Below are 17,311 nucleotides of genomic sequence, written 5' to 3'. Positions count from 1 at the left end.
AAGATAAGAGTTACCCTGGTAGTGCACCCTGCTGCACAAACTGCCCTCTCCATGCCCCACCCGGCTCCTAGAGCTGTCCTAGGGATGGGGCCCACTGGAGTGAATGGAAAGGCTCCCCTGACACTTCAGTTGCATTTAGCAGCAGCCCCTCTGTCACACTGCGGGGCCTAGAGTCAGGCACCCAAGAAAGCAGCTGGGTTTTCACAGGGGCTCAGGCCCCACAAGTGAAGTGCTCAGGGTAGCCCACGTTGTGCTCATGACTCTGCCGCAGCCCTGGGATTATTAACACACCTGCCCTTCAGCTCAGCAGTGCAATGAGGTGCACTCAGAACAAACCCCTGGCTGGGTTATGAGGGGGATTGAACCTGGCACTTTCAGAACAAAAAGCAGCTCTCTTAATAGCTTGAGCCACAGGCCCACATCTGCAAGGCAGGCAGAAAGCAGCAAACTCCTGTCTGGTGTCTCCGCTAGAGGAGGGCAAAGCCACACTGCATCAGCGTGGGTTAGGCAGCAGGTCTGACAATCAGGCCACTCTCATTTATGGGCGGAGGGAGCTGACCTGCTTTCGGTGCTTGGGTTTGAAAGCTGCTGGTCTCCGCTGCTGAAAGTTGTCAGCCCAGCAAGGCCAGCGTCTCCGCTGCCGAGACCTGCTAAAGTGGTGACGTTTGCACCAGCGGTTCTAATTCCAGCCAATGCTGCTGTAAGCGACACTCTGGAGGCGCGTGTGCAGGAGTTTCCTCTTTTGGGTGTGATGCTTCCCTCTGGCCTGTTGCCTTTTCACATAAAAAGAGGAAGCAAAATATTGAGGGTTTTTTTTTTCTCTGATTGCACTGAGGGCTTGTTTCCAGGGCTTCCATGTGAAAGGTCCCCAACCTGAAATTGTGAAGATTTCAAGAAAACAATTTATCCCCTTATAAATAATAACAAACATTTGCATGGGAAAATCCCCTTGCTCGGAGAAGCTGAAGGTGGGTGTCAAAATAAAGCCCACAGTTAAGGTTAAGATTTTGTCAAGGTTATTTTTAGTAAAAGTCCTGGACAGGTCACAGGTTGCCGTGAATTTTTGTGCATTGCCCATGACCTGTCTGTGCCTTTTACTAAAAATAACAGGACGGCAGCTGGGAGCAGAGGAGGGGGCGCAGCGGTTGGCCTGTTCCTGGCTCCAGGGACCCCCACCGTCAGCTGCTATGGGTGGTTGTGATCCTGGAGTTCAGAGCTGCCACGGGTGGCGGAGGGACCCCAGAGCTCCAAAGTCCACTCAGCGTCCTGGCCTGTGCTTCTCCTCTCCCCTCCCAGCCTCTGGCTGCTCTGTCCTTAATTCTGCCCTGCTCTCGGCCCAGCCAGCTCCTGCTCACACAGAGAACGGGGGCGGGGAGGGGGAGGGGGTCCTTGCCGCCCTGGGTGTGTTAGCCTCTCCCCACTGGCCCTGGGGGCTCTCTGTCTCAGGGCCCTGCTTCCACCTCGACCGTTCCCCTTTGGTGCTGAGAGATGCCAACCAAAAGGACCCACTAGGTTTCAGTGAGGGGCCAGCCGTCCCCTTACATCTGTACCAATTAGAGTGAGCAGATGTCCTGATTTTATAGGGACAGTCCCGATATTTGGGGCTTTTTCTTATATAGACGCCTGACCTGCTTTTTGACTCCTTGCCACCTGGTCACCCTGGTACCAGTAGAAGCCTCTTTAGCCCAGTACAGCTGCAGGCAGGCTGGGGAGCCGAGCAGTGCAGTGAACGCTGCAGCAGGACTGTCTACATTCAGTCGCCAGCTAGATTCAGTTCCGCCTGGACTGCCGGCCTCACTGGCCCCTGCGGAGTTATCGGCGCCAGAGACGGTTGGCTCGGATCCCACTGCAGAGCTTGGCTCCCTGTCCCCTGGGCATGGTCCTGTAGCACTTGGCAGGGCAGTGGTTTTGTTTTGGCTCCAATCCTCAGCGATTCCCTTGCATTCTTGTTTCCCCTGGACCATGATAGGCTGATCAGAGCCGGGCGGAGCTGTGGGCCAGTATAAACCTGCCTCTCTGGGTGGGTACACACTGTAAGAGAGATGTCTCTGTGTGTGAGTGGCACAGCCCTGCAAACCCAGTCTGAGCAGACTCAACCTTTTCGTCCCTGTCAGCTGGGTGGCTGCTGATCAGGTGAGCAGGGAGCTGTGGACTGGGGGGGTGTATCTGCCTGGGGAGCTTTCTGGGGAAGTGGAGTTGGGCTGGTTCCATTCGGTCTCTCCCCTACTTTGTCTTTACGAATCTAGTTTAGCTCCCAGCTCATTTGCCCCTGAGGGTCTATGAGGGGCTGGTTACAAGGTGGCTTCTATGGGGCTGGGAGCAGGTGAAATACCCACGGGCAGGCCTTAGATGAGGTGTCTGGATGTGTCTACACTGCAAAGTGAGGTGGGTTCTCATCCCTTAACCCCCCTGCAGGACACACGGTTGTTTGCTCTGTACTCAGACCCTGGTTGCTGGCTCTGTTCGATGCATTTGCTCTTTTGCTGTGGCCGCCTGCTGCCCAGAGCTGCTGGGTTCACTGGCTGTCTCTGGGATCCCATTGTGTCATTCTGGAGCTGTCTGTGCCTGCAGATAAGGACCCTCCTGCTAACGACCTGCTCTGTAAGAGCAGATACACAGAGACCCTCTGCAGAGTGCCTGTCAGCTGCATTGGCTGGGCGCTAGTTACCAATTATTAAATTGCTGCCCTTGTGTGTGTGTGGCGGTGTGCGTGTGTGTGTGTGTGTGGGCGGGATGTGTGTGTGTGCTGTTAGTCTGCAAGGATCTAATATGTAATTTGCAAATGACACTCACCACGATCTGTGTAGCCTGGATCCTGGGAGCAGGGCAGAGGGGCGCTGTGAGGAAGATGAGCTGCTCCTTTAATTGTGCAATGAGAAGCGACACAGGAGGAGGTTGGGGGCAGCTCTAGGCAGCTCTGCAGTGGCAGAGACCAAAATCTGAGGACAATGCTGCTTTCCTTAGCCTGGTAATTTCTTGCAGACTGCTGGAAGAAAGCGACCCTCAGGGTGTGTCTACACCACATGCTGAGCGCAGGCTCTGACTCAGCTTTGAGCGCAAACCCCCTTCTGTCCACACACACCACCAATCAGTCTGATTCAGGTCTGGGATCCTAGCACCCACCTGGGGGTCTGGATCTGCACCTGAATTCTGTTCAGCTCCAAGCCCTGTCATTTCGCAGTGTGGACGCAGCTCAAGCTGCAGACCCATTAGAAGGTCCCAGGGCCAGGAATTGCAAGCCCAGGTTTATAATGAAATGTGGATTCTCAAGCAGGGGCTCGGACACAACGAGTCCAGCAGCTCGGGTCCCACAGAGCTGGGTTTGCCGTGTAGACGCACCTTTGGTGATTTGTTGGCACCATCACAGACCAGGTGCAATTGCTACTGGGTTGACGTTGATGCGAGTGTGTAACAGGGAGGGGAGAATTCTAACCTGGCAGCGTTTTATACCCACTAGGCAGGGGGCAGTGACCATCCGAGGGGTCGGGCAGGGGAGAAACGGGCTCCCTGCATGTGCCCAGGAGACTGGTATTGGAGAAACTGCTGCATTTTCTGCCACCCACATTCCTGCCCTTGCAGCATTTTATAACCCAAAATACGACTATCAGGCTCTTCCCAGCTGGCTGAGGTAGCAGTTGCCCCCTTCCCCAGTTACCCACTGATCTGCTGTTACCCCCGGGGAGCTGTGAGAAGCCGGGGCTGTCTGTTTAGCTGCTTTTATTGGGTGCATTGTTGTAGCCGTTTGTTTATTGCCCAGCTGATTGGGCAATAAACATTTCATTGCCAGTATGGGCCAGATGTTGTCAAGACCGTTCTGCAACGCCTCTCGTTCTGTTCCCCTCAAAAGCCAGATCTGCACCACTTCCCTCCGCCTCAAAAGTGCAGCAAATTGCTGATCAGAGGCAATGCGTTTTCACACAAGGCACAGCTAGCCTGTGGAACTCCCTGCCACAAGATCTCTTGGATCATTCCTCTTTTCTGAACGCTGCCAGCTCTTGGCATTTAGAGGGATAACGGGACCATCCAGCTTTATCACAGCTAGTGTTGCAAAGTAACCTGGAGTGGGAAGGGCTCTAAACCCTCCTGTGGCAAGGTGCAAGCCCCAGCTTGTAACCAAGGGGGTGTGGGAGGAATCTGTCCTGGGGGCAGGTTATTCCATCACTGTGCACTACAGGGGTGTCCTGCCCTTGTTCCAAACCAGCTGGGTGCTGGCTGCTATGGAAGATGGGGTGCTCACCTCAGATCTACTCAGCTGACAGCTCTGCTGCTCTCAGAAGGCTGAGCTGGGAATCTCTTGTCTGGTGCTGCTCTCCCAGTCTCTGTCCTGCCTTGGTGCTGGGACTTCATGGGGCATCCCCCCAGGGCAGGAAGCGGGAATGGCCCATCCGCATGTGACATTCCAGGCTCTCCCATTGAACAATAACTACTTCTTGTAAACTCCTTGCATTAGGGGGAAGCATCACTCCTGTCAGTTCAGGTGTGTCTTTAACAACTGCACAAACAGACACAATGACACAGAGCTGGGTGTCTGGCCCCATTAACTCCAGAGGGATTCACACCAGCCGGGGATCTGGCCCTGCTCTCTGCTCATGGCGGTAACTCCAGTCCAGCACATGCATCCGTGTGGTTACATTTGTCAAGTGCTTTGGGATCCTTCGGATGAAAATGGCTGTGGAGAAGGGGTTGGCCCGGCTTTGAGCAGGGGGTTGGACTAGACACCCCCTGAGGTCCTGCCAACCCTCATCTTCCAGGATTCTGTGAAACCAGGACAGTGCTAGCACTGTCAGCTGTAAACCACCCTGCTGTGCTGGGCTATGGCTGGTCAGATAAAACAACAACACAAGTGAGCCAGAATAACCCTGACCCTTCTCTCCACAGGCAAACCCTCCAGTACAGACCAGACGGGGCTTCAGTGGAAAGAAACCAAACACGAATGATTCAGCAACCTGGAATTGGTTTGATCAGCGCTTGCTAAGGCCTGGTTGACTCTGGGGATAAAAGCAGTGTCAGGGATACGTCAGTTCGTTCAAATACAGTCAGTCCCAGCCTGGCTGGTTGGGGTATTCGGGCAAAACTCACAATCAAATTACATGTGAAAGAGGGTTTCTCTGATCACCACATGCAGCCAAACTGCGCTTGAGCCGCAATCGAGGGAGCTGCTTTGAAGTTGTCCTTCAGAAGGGCTGGGCCAGCACTGCCAGACCCACTGTGAACAGGGCCTTAGTGACGGCAGGAAGGTGCTTCACGTGCGAACATGTCTCCGGTTCTGGAGTCCACGTCTCCTTCCCAGACAGTGGAGATGTCGGATGGGTCGTTGTCTCGTCCTGAGCACAAAGTTTCAGCTCCATTCCTGGGTTCCCAGGAAACCGAAACGAAACAAATGGAAATAACTCCTGAGACCATCGTTTGTTGTGCTTGTTGTGGTTGTTGTGCTTCTTGTGCTTGTTGTGCAGGTAGAGCCGCCTTTTTGGGATCTTCTCACACCTCTCCTGTCCATGTAGAACTTGCATTGACTCACCTGATGGCCTTTGTCTCCCTCTAGTGGTTGGGCCATGTAAAGGAGACAAGTCGGCTATTCCCTGCAATACACTACTGCTGTGTTTGTTTTTCAACCTTTTCCCATCTGTGTCCCCCTAAAATATTTTGACCAGGGGTGCAGACCTCTTTACAAATCCTAGACCCAGTTTGCAGACTCCCAGGATTCTGCAGACCACAGGCTGAAAGCCGTTAGCTCAGACAAGAGCCGTCTGTGTCTTTAGATCCCGAGATCCCTGCTGAAATCCCTACATCTTCACTCCACTTCCTCCTTCAGTGCTAGACAGGCTGGTCACATTTCCATCAACATCTTCTGGGTGGAAAATGATTTTTTGAACAGGACCATTTTTCCCCACAACTTTTTTTTTGTTCAAATTTTTCAGGGTTTCAAGGTGAAGTAATGCAAACCTTCATTTCAGATGGAAACATTTTTGTTTTGGGGGCAATTTTGTGTTTGAAAATAGGAGAAGAATCAATTTTGTATTTAAAATTTCAGGGTCTGCTCCCCCCTCCCCCGCCCCCATTCTCTTCCTTTTTATATAAACATTTTTTCATTGGAAACATTTTCACTGGGCAGGGGAAATCTCTGGAAACAAAAAATACAAAAAAAGGGGGGGGGGTGGAGACTTTCCTCTTATTTGGTGTGATAAGGTTTGGCCAAGTGGCTATGGAAGAGTCACATATTTGTAGTCCGGGAAGTGGGCGGGCCACTGCTAAAGGCCCCTCCCCCAGCCTAAGGGGAGGAGTCACTGAGCCCAGGACACAACTGATTGGTGGAGACAACTAATGAAAAAACAGGATGGGGCATGAGGGTTAAAGGGTGAAACAGAGGGTCCTGGAAGGGGACACTGAGCAGAGAACCCCGGCCAGCGCCCACTGCTCCTGCCGGCAGATATGTGAGCCTCAGATTAGTCAGAGCCCTGTTCCCGGCCAGTTGGGAAGGGGTAACCTAAGGTCAATGAAACCAGCTGGGGTTAATTAAGGCCCCACCTAAGACCTGTTCAAAGCTCTTGCTCCAGTCAGAGGCTGGGGGAGTTTGGAGCTGAAGGAAGCAGAGCAGAAGGACGAGAGGGACAGACCCATGGTTGGGGAAAGCTGCCACTACCAGGAGGGTGACTGCTAAAGCCCGGGGGGGGCAGCGTGGGGGAGCAGCCCAGGGAAAAGTCTGTAGTGGTCTAGGGGAGCCGGCAGCGGGAGGCTGCTGCCAGCAGGGCCCTGGGCTGGTGTCTGAAGTAGAGGGTGGGCTGGGACACCCCCGCCGGCCACAGCTGGGACAGCCAAAGCTCTGCCCAGAGAAGGGGTGAGGACCCCCTGGGCCCAGCCAGGGCCATAGGATACGGCGAGGGCTGACTGCTGAGGGAAGCGCCGGACTCAGGGGCGCTGGGCAGACCCCACATCAAGCGTCACAGCACATTGGGATGAAAAATTGCCCTTCGTCCTCTCAACTTCTTGCTGCATCTGCAAAATATCCTGATTTTAAAGCAGCTCCAGCTGATGCTGTTCACGGTCGCAGGGCCCAGCCCTCCTGCTGTCGCCCCAGCTGAGCATTAACGGCTTTTTCTACAGCAGGTTTGCTGTGTTGCTTAAAAGCATGGGCAAGTCATCACTGGAGAGTTCTCATCGGCATCGGCATTGGCATAGGCATCGGCATCGGCATCGGCATCGGCAAGTTTGTCCCGCCAGTTGAGTCTGGAGCCCGCAGTGACCCCGTCTCGGTGTCTTACATTCAGTGCTGGAAAAGTCACAATCCCACCAGCCTTCTTCTCCCCTCCACCCCCACAGCCCAGCCCTGCTGCAATAGTCACATCAGACTCTGCTGAGCCCTGGGCTTTTCTCTGGGCTTTCCCCACCCCCAGTGCCCAGCTCCCACTGGCTATTGGCTGGTGCTGCCATGTCACCTGAACACAGCTGGTTACCCAGGGCTGCGAGTCACCGTGTCACCCCCACTCTCCCAGCTGCCCGGTTAGTCTGTGTTTATTGCAAAGGCTAAAACGGCTAAAAGCAGCGAGCAGAATGATGAGTCGTCCATCCCGAGAATGGGCAGCGCCTTGCACACCTGGCTGGTGGCTAAAACGCCACTCTACGAATATCATAAGTGGCCTCACCCCTGGGCCTGCTTTAGAAAGCATAATTTTGTGCCCACAACACCCGGCCCTGGTGTCCTTCCCCCCAGACCAGCCCTGGCCATGCAGGTGCCGAAGTACCTGTTGTGCAGGTGCAATCAGGTGTCTCAACGGCAGCGTCTGGCAGCAGGCAAAATTGGAGCCGCAGCAAATGAGACGGGCTGGAAAAGGGAAACAGGGTTAGGTACAAACTCCACCTTCCACTGTGGAGACTCTATGTGTGCATGTGTATGTGTCTGTGTGCATGCACGGTGTTCCCTGTTGTGGTGTCACTGAAGGACTTGTTCCCATGGCCGCAGAGGGAGAAGAGCAAATCTCTGACCCTGTTACTTTCTCATCCACAGCAATGCAACATAAGCCATGTCCAGACAGCTGGGTCGGGTACCTAGGGAAGTGTTACTATTTCTCTCAGGATGAAGCGAACTGGACCTCCAGCCAGAGCAACTGCTCTGCATTCGGGGCCTCCTTGGCTGGGATCGACACCCAGCAGGAAATGGTGAGCTGCACAGGACAGGGTGACAAAGGCAATTTTATGCTGGGTTTGTCCTAGGGCTGACATGGCCCCAGCTGCTGCTTGAATTTAGGGCAACTTCCCACCGCCACTTCTACAGCCCAGATCAGCTGAGTGTTTTGTTTCAGCCTGGTTCAACATTCAACATTGTCTGTGATTCTTCGTGGGAGTTGTAGTTTGGTTGTTTTTTGCCCCCATTCACTTCTGTGTGCCAGGGTCCCTGGCTGGACTACATCTCCCATGATGCACCAGGTAGCTCAGCCAATAGGAAAATTATGGTGCATTATAGGAGATGTAGTCTGGGGGAACCAACTCATAGAGGAGAATGGAGGTAGGAGGCACCCGAACTACAGCTCCCATGAGGTACCCTGGTAGCTCAGCTGGCTACAGACTGATGTTGAACTGCGCTGAAACAATTGGAAAATGGAAAATTGAAAAATGTCAGCAAAATTAACACTTACCTTTGGAAAAATTCATTTTTGCAGAAAACACACTTTCCGTCACAGAAATATTTTGATGGAAAATCTCCCGCCAGCTCTGCTAACAACAACAGACTAGTCTTAGCATGATGTCCACACCTGGGCTGATTTCCCTGTAGTTCATGGAGCGGGTGGGTGTTGTCTGTGAGTCTGGATTGTCATTTCTTGGTGTAGAATTCCCAGCCCTGACCACCTGCCCAGCACCCTGCGTAGCAGCTCAGAGAATCTGGTGCCCACCTGCCATGGTGTGTAATGCACATTGATTTTTATTTTGGTAACACAGGATTTCATGATGCGCTATAAAGGCCCCTCTGACTATTGGATCGGCCTCCACAGGGAACCGGGCCAGCCCTGGAAATGGACCAACGGCACCGAATTCAACAACTGGTGAGTCCCTCTCAGTTCTGTTAACTCAGTGAATGCTGCAGCTCCCATTTAAAATGGAAGACTGGCCCTGGGGTTAAGGTCCTGGGCTGTAACTTGGGGAATTTGGGTTTAGTTCCTACCTTGAGTGACTTGCTCAGGGCTGGATTCTCACTGCTAGGTGAAACTGATCTAATGGTTGTGTAGGCTTTTTTTCAAAATTATGTATTTGTTGCTGTTGCAGGTTTCCAATAGCAGGAGCAGAAACGTGTGCTTTTATTAACGGCAACAGTATTTCCAGTTCCAGCTGCTCCAAAAAGCAATGCTGGATCTGCAGCAAATGAGCGGAGAAAACGGAAGGCAAAGCAAAGTGACCATAACCTCGAGGGGGAGCATGACCCCAATGGGGACAACGCTGGGGAGAAGGGCCCTGCCCCCTAGCGCCTGGGTGGGGTGTGACCACCATCAAAGCAGGGGTCTGACTCTCTCTGTCCCTGCAGCATTTAATAAATTCCATTTGCTTTGAACCATACGCATCGATCAGTGGGTCAGGAAAATGTCTAGTGCAGGGAGAGCCCCCCGGAGTGGGAGTACCCAAGCCCCTGAGCTAAGTGACCCAGACAAGGCTGGGGGTTGAGGCCCCCAGGAATCCTGGGCCCAGCCTTGTTGGGGTTCCAGGGACCCCACCCCACAGGAGAGTGGGAGGGGAGCCCTCGAGGTCAGGCCGGCCTCTGGGTAAAGGGAGGGGGAGCGAGGATTCAGATCCTTTCACTAGCCAACTCCACTGGGGTCATGTATGAGACTGGAAAGTTCCCCACAGTGATGGGACCATCCCCCACTTACACACACACTATCCATACGCTAGCACAGGCAACTGCCCTGTCCGTCAGGGCTGGAGGAAGAGGAAGCCGGGTACAAAAGCCCAGGCTCCCGCACTGGCACAGGGAAGGGAATCTGTTGAGGTGGAAACTGGAAGGAGATCAGCCCCCAGCTGTGTCCTCGTCTTCCCCTCTGCCTGCTGGGGAGGGGCTGCCCCATGGAGGGGAAACTCAGCCCATGGGGGGTGATGTTCTCTAAGAGAAGGGCACTGATGGGGGAAGGTTTTTCTCTAGTCTCTGCCTATAAAGGGCAGGGCTCAGCAGTGATGTCTCCTCCCTGGGACAGACCGTGTGTGTCCTGAGCCCCTGGACTGTGCGAGATCACACAGCTGGGCTGTTCGTTCTGGCCATGCACAATCCCGGGATCAATTCCTGCTTAGACAAAGTGTGAACAGTTGCACACACGCCCCAACCACCCTGCCCAGCATCATGTATGACAGCAGCAGCTCTAGGCACCAGCTGAGATCAGGGCCCCGTTGGGCCGGGCTCTGCACAGACACACAGTGAGCCAGGCTCTGCCCCAAGGAGTTCACAATCTAAATAGCAAGGACAGAGGCTGGGAGGGGAAACTGAGGCACAGAGAAGGCAAATGCCGTGTCAACAGTCACGTGATGGGTCAGAGGCAGGAATACCCCAGGGCTCCTGAATCCCAAGCCAGGGATCTCTGTGCTCCGTGGCCCGTCAAGAAGCAGCACACTCAGCGGTTGGGCGGTTTCACAGGAAGCTTTAATGTGCGTGTGATGATCATAATCACCAGCGGAGCCGGTGCCAGGCAGGAGCGAACGAAGCGATTCTGTAGGGGCGCAGCAGCTCCAGGGGCCCCTGCTCACATTTTATGATAAGAACTTGTCTTAGTATGGGGGGGGTCCCAAAAAATTCCTGCATGGGTCCCCCCAGGGGCCAGCACCCCCACTGCTACTGCCTCTGACCTATCGCTGTCAGCAGATCTCACCGTGCGGCACAAAGGAAGGTCAGGACCATCCACGTTTCACAGCTGGGGAAAGTGCAGCACAAAGGCTGTGTCTACACGGCAGGTCGGCACCTGGGGCTGGCCTGGATCAGCTGCTGTGGCCTTCGGCTAAGGCACTGGCTGTTTAATGGCTGGAGCCTGAGCTCTGGGACCCCGTGAGGCTGGAGTCACTGGGCCAGGATCCCCAGCTGGCCACTAGCTTGAAGACACTGGAGCTGTGCGGATTTACCCGCCCCGGGGCAGATTTCTCTCTCCCAGTGCCGGGGGAGCTGGGATAAATTTCCCCCTGACTGTGCAGAGCCTTAGTCCCGACGGCCCCAGCGCTGTGAGGAGGGAGGGGCTAGTGGGTTACAGGGATGGGGGCTGGGAACCAGCACGCCTGGATTCCATTTCCCACCAGTTCACCATGTGACCTTGGGCCGGTCAGTTTCTGGGTCTCGGTTTCCCAGGGGTGAAATGGGGCTAATGGTGCAGCCCCCTGAGGTCACTGCCATACCCTGCTCAGAGCAGGACGGCATCTCGCTGGCAAATCCACTGATATCCAGCGCTGCAGCTGTCCGAACGAATCTGATTCCCCTTCACCGTCCCACAGCTGTTCTCTTCAGCCTGGCCTAGCCCCGGGAACCTGCAGGACAAAGCAGAGGGCCCCTGTCAGCGCGGGTGGGTCGATCACACTCAGTCGCTGGCGGCTCTTCCCTGCTCTAACAGGATCTGCGGCCGGCCTCTCCTCCAGCTCTGCCCTGGGGGGCTGCCCCTCCACCGCTGTCAGGGGCCTGGCCGGGGTCTGTAACGGCCTCTCCCTGCCCAGATCCCAGGGATCTGCTCCATCCTCATCCTCCTGCTGTGCTAGACTCTGGCCATCCCCCTCTCCTGTTCCGCGTCACCTCCCCACTGGGCTGTTCAGACGCTGCCCCTCCCGGTCCCCTCCTGCCTCCCTGGCTGCTCTGTTCTCCCCTCCTCCCCTGCCCCACACGCCGGGGGATCCCCAGGGCTCTGGCCTGGCCCCTTTGCTCCAGCCTGGCCCAGCCACCATCTCTACGCTGGGGGATGCACAAATCTCTCCCTGCCCCACGGCTCTGTCTGCTCCTGCCCAGCCCCCCTCTCAGCCGGGCTCCCCATCACCCCTCCTGGGTCCCAGCATCATCTGACACTGAGCCCGGCTCCCGCTGGGATCCCGACCTTCCCCCAAACCTCCCCCGGCCCCTTCCACCCGCAGAGGGGAGGGAAAGTGTTTGACTCAAGGAATCACTCACCGGGTGAGATCCAGCCGGGAGCCGTCCAGCCAGGCCCAGGCCTTCTGCGGGGAGGGGACGGACAGTCCGACCCAGAACTTCTTTGACCCTTGGGTCAGGTTCTTCAGGAACTCCTGCAGTGAGCGTGCGACAGGCAGCTGGTGAGTGTAACTCTCTGGTCTTGCACATCCAAGTCTGCATCTACCTCAGCCCCACAACTACAGGCTGTCGTGTCCGTCTGGCAATCCCCATGCACAGCTGTCTGTCCATCCCTCCCTTTACATACCTCGCTCTCTCACACCCAGCCCCTCCCTTCCAGCTGAGCTGCGTTTGGCACACACAGAACGGGGAGGCTAACGGTGGCTTAAAGCTGCCATCGCCGGATCCCGGGGCTAGTGCTGTAGGCTGGGTGTGTCGAAGCAGCCTAAGGGGTTTGGACACCCTGCTATTAACAATTAATGGGAAGGGAGTGTCCAAACACCCTAGGCAGCTGTGAAAAATCCAAGCCCTAAAATGTATCTGAATGAGCCCCTTGGCCTCTGTTCCCAGGGCCCATCCCTGCAGGGGCAGCTCCAGCGGGATGTTATCGTCCCTTTACCAGCTCCTCCCGGTCCCGGATCACCAGCAGCTGAGACCCCCTCGCTGAGCAGTCGGCGCGGCTCTCGCGCCACGTTTTACTTCCTGTGGAGACCCAGTAGCACTTGTCCCCGCGCAGCCGCCAGTCTGAGGGGCAGAGTTTGCACCCGGAGCCCCCTGGAGAGAGAGAAGCATCACTAATGCTCTGAGTGCCCCGGCCTCAGTCCCGGCCACCCCCTTCCTGCGGCTGGGGCAGGGGATGGGGGTAAAATGGGTTTAAATTCCCTTTGTGCTGCCTGAAATCTGGGGCTGTGCGGGCCCCTGCCTGGCTCCTGGTGTCAGTTAGAGCAGCCTCGGGGCTGCTCTGCCTTATCCATTGCTGCCTTGTGTGCCCTGGGAAGCAGAGAATACCCATAGTGCACTGCGCTCTAGCCACACCCTCAGTCTGCCCCCTACACAGGGGGCTGGGAGTAGGGTGGGTGCAGGACCTTTATCCCAGCTTCACATCATCTAGGGAGGCCCGTGCAGGGGGGGTCTCATGGGGTGGCTGCATCCATTGCAAAGCCTCTTTACAGGCCAGGGTGGCCTAGAAGGGGCTAGGACAACGGAAGACGTGTTAGTGGAAATCTAGCCGGATATGGGGGGGGGGGAGGGGAGGGGAGGCGGGGGCTGGGGAGCCCAGCAGAGGAAGTGGGATCCCAGGGCTGTCAGGGGATGGGGAGGGACGGTGAGTACATGACACAGTCTCTCCGCTGGGACCCGACGCCGCTCTGCAAACGTGGCCATCCCGGTGCTGGATTATTTCAAAACCCGCCCGTGGGGTCCCCACCTGTGTGTACCTGGCACGGCCACTAGATGTCGCTGCCCCACACGGTCTGGGTCCAGCCCCACGCCCAGCCCCAGCCAAGGCGGCTGCAGTGACAGACGGGCACCGAGCGGGGCTGGGGGTGAGGGGGGTAGGTGGGTGCAGCCAGCAGGGGGTGGCCTGTCCCTGCTCTGCTCCAGCCCCTGGTCTGGGACGGCAGCTGGGTTTCCATGGGCAGCACCCGGGGCAGTGGGCAGCTCAGAGACACACAAGCCGGGGTTACCTGCTGGGCCGGGCTGGGCCGGGTGGCACAGAATTGGGGTCAGCTGGGATCGGAAACGCTCCAGCCGGGCGCTGCATTCTGCTGTGCAGGTGTCTCCGCTCCCAGGGGGTGTCGATGTGTCTCCGCTCCCAGGGGGTGTCGATGTGTCTCCGCTCCCAGCTCCGTGGCTCTCGGGGGCTGCCGGGGTCTGTCCCTTCTCGGACACCAGCTTGGAAACTGCAAAGCAGTGTCGGTTTGAGTGAGAGCGACCGGTCGATGTTACGGGGTTTGCTGGGTAAAAGCACCAGCAGAGAGTCGTGCAGAGACACCAGGCCTGGCCCAAGTCCGTTCAGCCTCCTCTCCTCTGGCTCCGATGAGCTTCGGGGCAGCTCCGAAGGGGCACGTTCTTAAAAAGTATCTAGCTCGTGGCAAGGGGAAATCACTGGGAATTAGGTGCCTAAATCCCTTAGGCTCCTTTGCAAACCCAGCCAGTGTTGTCACCCATTCTCAGCATCAAAACGCCCCCCGAACTGACTGCATCGGGGTTGCCCGACTGGATCAGACTTGGGGCCCATCTAACCTGGTATCCCACCTCCAAGGGCAGACAGCCCCAGCTGCTTCCGAGGAAGTAGCGAGACCCAGACTAGGCCCCTCCCTGCCCAGCCGTTAGCGGTTGGTTGATGCGCTGAAGCAGGAGGGTTACAGCCCCTGACAAAGCTCTTGGCTGCTTTTCTGTGAAGATACTTTTCTCCTGGAAACATTTAAACCAGCTGGAGCCAAGAACAATCCTGCCGGGTGCTGCATTAACAGCCCGAGAAGGGCATTACAGGGACCACGGCCCTGTCAGGGTGAAGCTGTCACTCCTGGATGCTCTGAGTGTATCCCCGGGGCTGATGGCTCGATTTTGTTTACGAGACACTTCCCCGGGCTGTGACTAGGGGTGTGGGACTGGGGACTAGAGGGACCCTGGGTGCGTATAAAATATACCGGCCCTGATCCTGTGTTCCACAGGCAGAACTCAGACAGCGGCCATGGGGCACGCTGAGTCTGGCAGTAATATCTAGGCACGGGGACCGGGACGCAGGCAACTTCGCATCCGGCTGTTCCCAGGCACTTACCCACCCGGCTCAGCACGATCACAGCCAAGGCCAGAACGATGCACCCAGCACCCAGCGCCACAAAGCAGTGTCTGTACCTCCGGAGAGCAGGCGGAGGAGCTGTAACAGCGAGGGGGGGACGCAGGGTCAGCAGCGGCTGGGGGGAAGGATCGTGGGCTATTTCACTGACAGCACCCAGCTGAGATCAGGGCCCCATTGTGCCAGGCGCTGTACAGACACACGGCGAGAGACAGACCCTGCCCTGACAGCTCACAGCGAGATAGCTGAAGGGGGGGTCGTTATCCCCATTTTACAGCCTGGGAGCTGCAGCCCTGAGAAATGACGGGATTTGTCCACGGTCATCCAGGGTCTGTGGCTTAGCTGGGGAAGGCACCGTACGTCCCGGCTCTACCCGCTCGTCCGCCCTTCCCCACACAGCAGCTCATCAGTCGTGAGCTCAGGCTAGTTCTGCAGCCCAGCCCCCATAATTAGACGGCCCCCACAAATCTCAGGCCTCCGCTGGGTTCCTCCACCCATAGGGACTTTTCCTGCAGCCCTGGATCCTGGGAGTGATCCCACTAATTCAGTAACGAGAGTCGGTGGGAGAAGTGGGGGCGAGTGGGTTAGAGGAGAGGGCTGGGAGCCAGGACTCCTGGGTTCTCTCCCGAGCACTGGGAGGGGAGGAGGGTCTAGTGGTTAGAGGGGGGGGAATTAGGACTCTCTGGTTCTGTCCCTAGCTTTGGGAGGGGAGTGGGGTTTAGTGGTGAGAGCAGGCTGTCTGGACTCCAAGATGCATGGGTTTTATTCAGGGTCTGGGGGGCTAGAGCAGCGGTGTGGGAGCCACGTGTTCAGAGGGGAGGAAGGGGTCTGTAGGATCAAGCCCCTGAGTCTGTCTATTGTCCAATAATATCCAGCTCCATGTAAACCCCCCGGCCCCTCCCTGGTGCGGCAGTGCCAGCCAGGACCCTGCTGCTGGGACATGGACCCCATGGATAAGGAGAGCAGGGGAGGGGAGGGGGGGGTTTCAGTTACTACCTTGGTTCCCAGCTGGGGACGGTCCGCCCAGGCTGCCCCTCTGGGGCCCCATGTCCGGCCCCGTGTCACCCTCCTCGTCCTGCATAGAGAGCAGCAGTGGAGCTACCAGGGGAGCGGGTGTGGGGCAGGGCCACCCTCCTGCTGGAGCGGAAGCACACACGCCTCTGAGAGGGGCCGGGGTGTGAAAGTGCACAGGAAACTGAGTCACTGCCCAGCACGTGTGGGGGGCGGGGGAGCCGGTCAGCCCCACTGCTCTCAGCTGCGTCTCCCTGCTGGGGCCGACGCTGGCTCAGCTGCATGCCCCCGGCGATGGCCACCCCAGCCCCGTGCAGCTGCAGCTGTCCTGACCCCAGGGTGAGGGGCTCCGTCTGTCTGTCTGGGGTGTCTCTGCCCCATCACTACAGCCTCTGAGGCCGTGTCTACACTAGACAATCTGTGCACCTGTGTTACGCCGACTTTCAGCCAGTGTTGTAATGCCAGCGGTGCTGATGCAGACTCTGCTCACCTCACGGCAATGGATGTGTCTTCACTCCAAGCCCTGCCACCGACCTGCGGGGCAGTGTGGGGAGCTGAGAGACCCAGCGCTCCGCTCCCTGGGGGCTGCCTTCCCCCCACACTCCCTGGTCCCACGTCCTAAGCCGGTCCCAGCTCCCAGCTGAGAGGCGGGCGGCAGACGCCTGCACCCTGGGTTAGAGCCACCCACCCCCCGGGCTCTCAGCCGGGGCAGCAGGCGCTCGCAGCTTGCCCGAGTCCTGGGCTCGCAGCGGCAGCCGCCCGCACCCTGGCTCGGAGCCCTCCAGCCCCGGGGCTGCCCCACAAGCCGGAGGGCAGCCCCCTTCCCCACTTGTCAATTTCACTTCTCTAGCAGAGCCATGAAATTGACACGTGTGACAGCCCCTCCATCCCTGCTCTGCCAACAAAAGCCCCACACCTCTCGTCCAGGGGGGTTTATTGTGTTGAAAAGACAGGCCAGTCTCGTCGCCGGGGGTGACTGTGGGGTGTGCACCAGCGCTGCTTTGCCCACAAAAGCTGACTTGTGTCGACAAACCTCTCTCGTGTAGACCCGGCCCCGAGTGCAGCTCCCAGCTCCCGTGGGCCACTGGCACGGCCGTCTGCTGAGAGGCTGAGCCCGTCGCTCTGAGAGCTGCCCCGAGCGTCACTGCCCCGGCAACGCTGCCTGAGTCTGCCGAGAGCCTGAGACAACGGCCCTGAGACGGGGGCAGGTATCTCATGGTAGCACCAGCACTGTCATCAGTTCCGGGAGGGGAGTGGGGTCTGGGGGGTTGGAGCTGGGGGGCTGGGTGCCAGGACTCCTGGGTTCTCTCCTAGCTCTAGGCACAGAGTGGGGTCTCGTGGGTCAGAGCAGCCAGGCTGGGGGTCCGGTGTCGAGATGTCAGTCCTAGCTCTGCCGCTGACTCTCCATGCAGCCCTACCTAGGTCAAGTT

At 57.2% G+C, this 17,311-nt stretch overlaps 1 protein-coding gene and 1 long non-coding RNA gene across 2 annotated transcripts; one reads left to right on the top strand and one right to left on the bottom strand.

Annotated features, from left to right (window-relative positions):
• Window positions 1-8,053: 8,053 nt before the first annotated feature.
• On the top strand, window positions 8,054-9,481 carry LOC137161908 (uncharacterized). Its single transcript, XR_010922206.1, has 3 exons — window positions 8,054-8,154; window positions 8,932-9,035; window positions 9,256-9,481. It is a non-coding gene; the product is annotated as an uncharacterized lncRNA (long non-coding RNA).
• Window positions 9,482-11,360: 1,879 nt separating this feature from the next.
• On the bottom strand, window positions 11,361-15,951 carry LOC137161907 (killer cell lectin-like receptor subfamily B member 1B allele B). The gene is made up of 6 exons (XM_067561411.1): window positions 15,867-15,951; window positions 14,853-14,951; window positions 13,756-13,971; window positions 12,690-12,844; window positions 12,113-12,225; window positions 11,361-11,484 (listed from the first exon to the last, which is right to left on the bottom strand). Exons 1-6 carry the CDS (start codon window positions 15,949-15,951, stop codon window positions 11,361-11,363), a joined length of 792 nt encoding a protein of 263 aa, XP_067417512.1.
• Between the last annotated feature and the right edge of the window lie 1,360 nt (window positions 15,952-17,311).

Source organism: Emydura macquarii, unplaced genomic scaffold, assembly GCF_026122565.2.
Source record: "Emydura macquarii macquarii isolate MOO-44397 ecotype Brisbane River unplaced genomic scaffold, CSIRO-AGI_Emac_v2 contig_2404, whole genome shotgun sequence".
Taxonomy (NCBI): domain Eukaryota; kingdom Metazoa; phylum Chordata; order Testudines; family Chelidae; genus Emydura; species Emydura macquarii.
The sequence above is the reverse complement of the archived record's forward strand: the minus strand, read 5'-3'. Positions and strand labels throughout refer to the sequence as shown.

Excerpts from the sequence above, each read along its gene's own strand:
- LOC137161907 (XM_067561411.1), bottom strand. The coding sequence starts at position 15,951 with ATGCAGGACGAGGAGGGTGACACGGGGCCGGACATGGGGCCCCAGAGG. Across the intron at positions 12,226-12,689 it reads TCCGGGACCGGGAGGAGCTG|GAGTTCCTGAAGAACCTGAC; the intron begins GTAAAGGGACGA and ends CGCTCACTGCAG. Across the intron at positions 11,485-12,112 it reads TCCCGGCTGGATCTCACCCG|GTTCCCGGGGCTAGGCCAGG; the intron begins GTGAGTGATTCC and ends TTTGTCCTGCAG.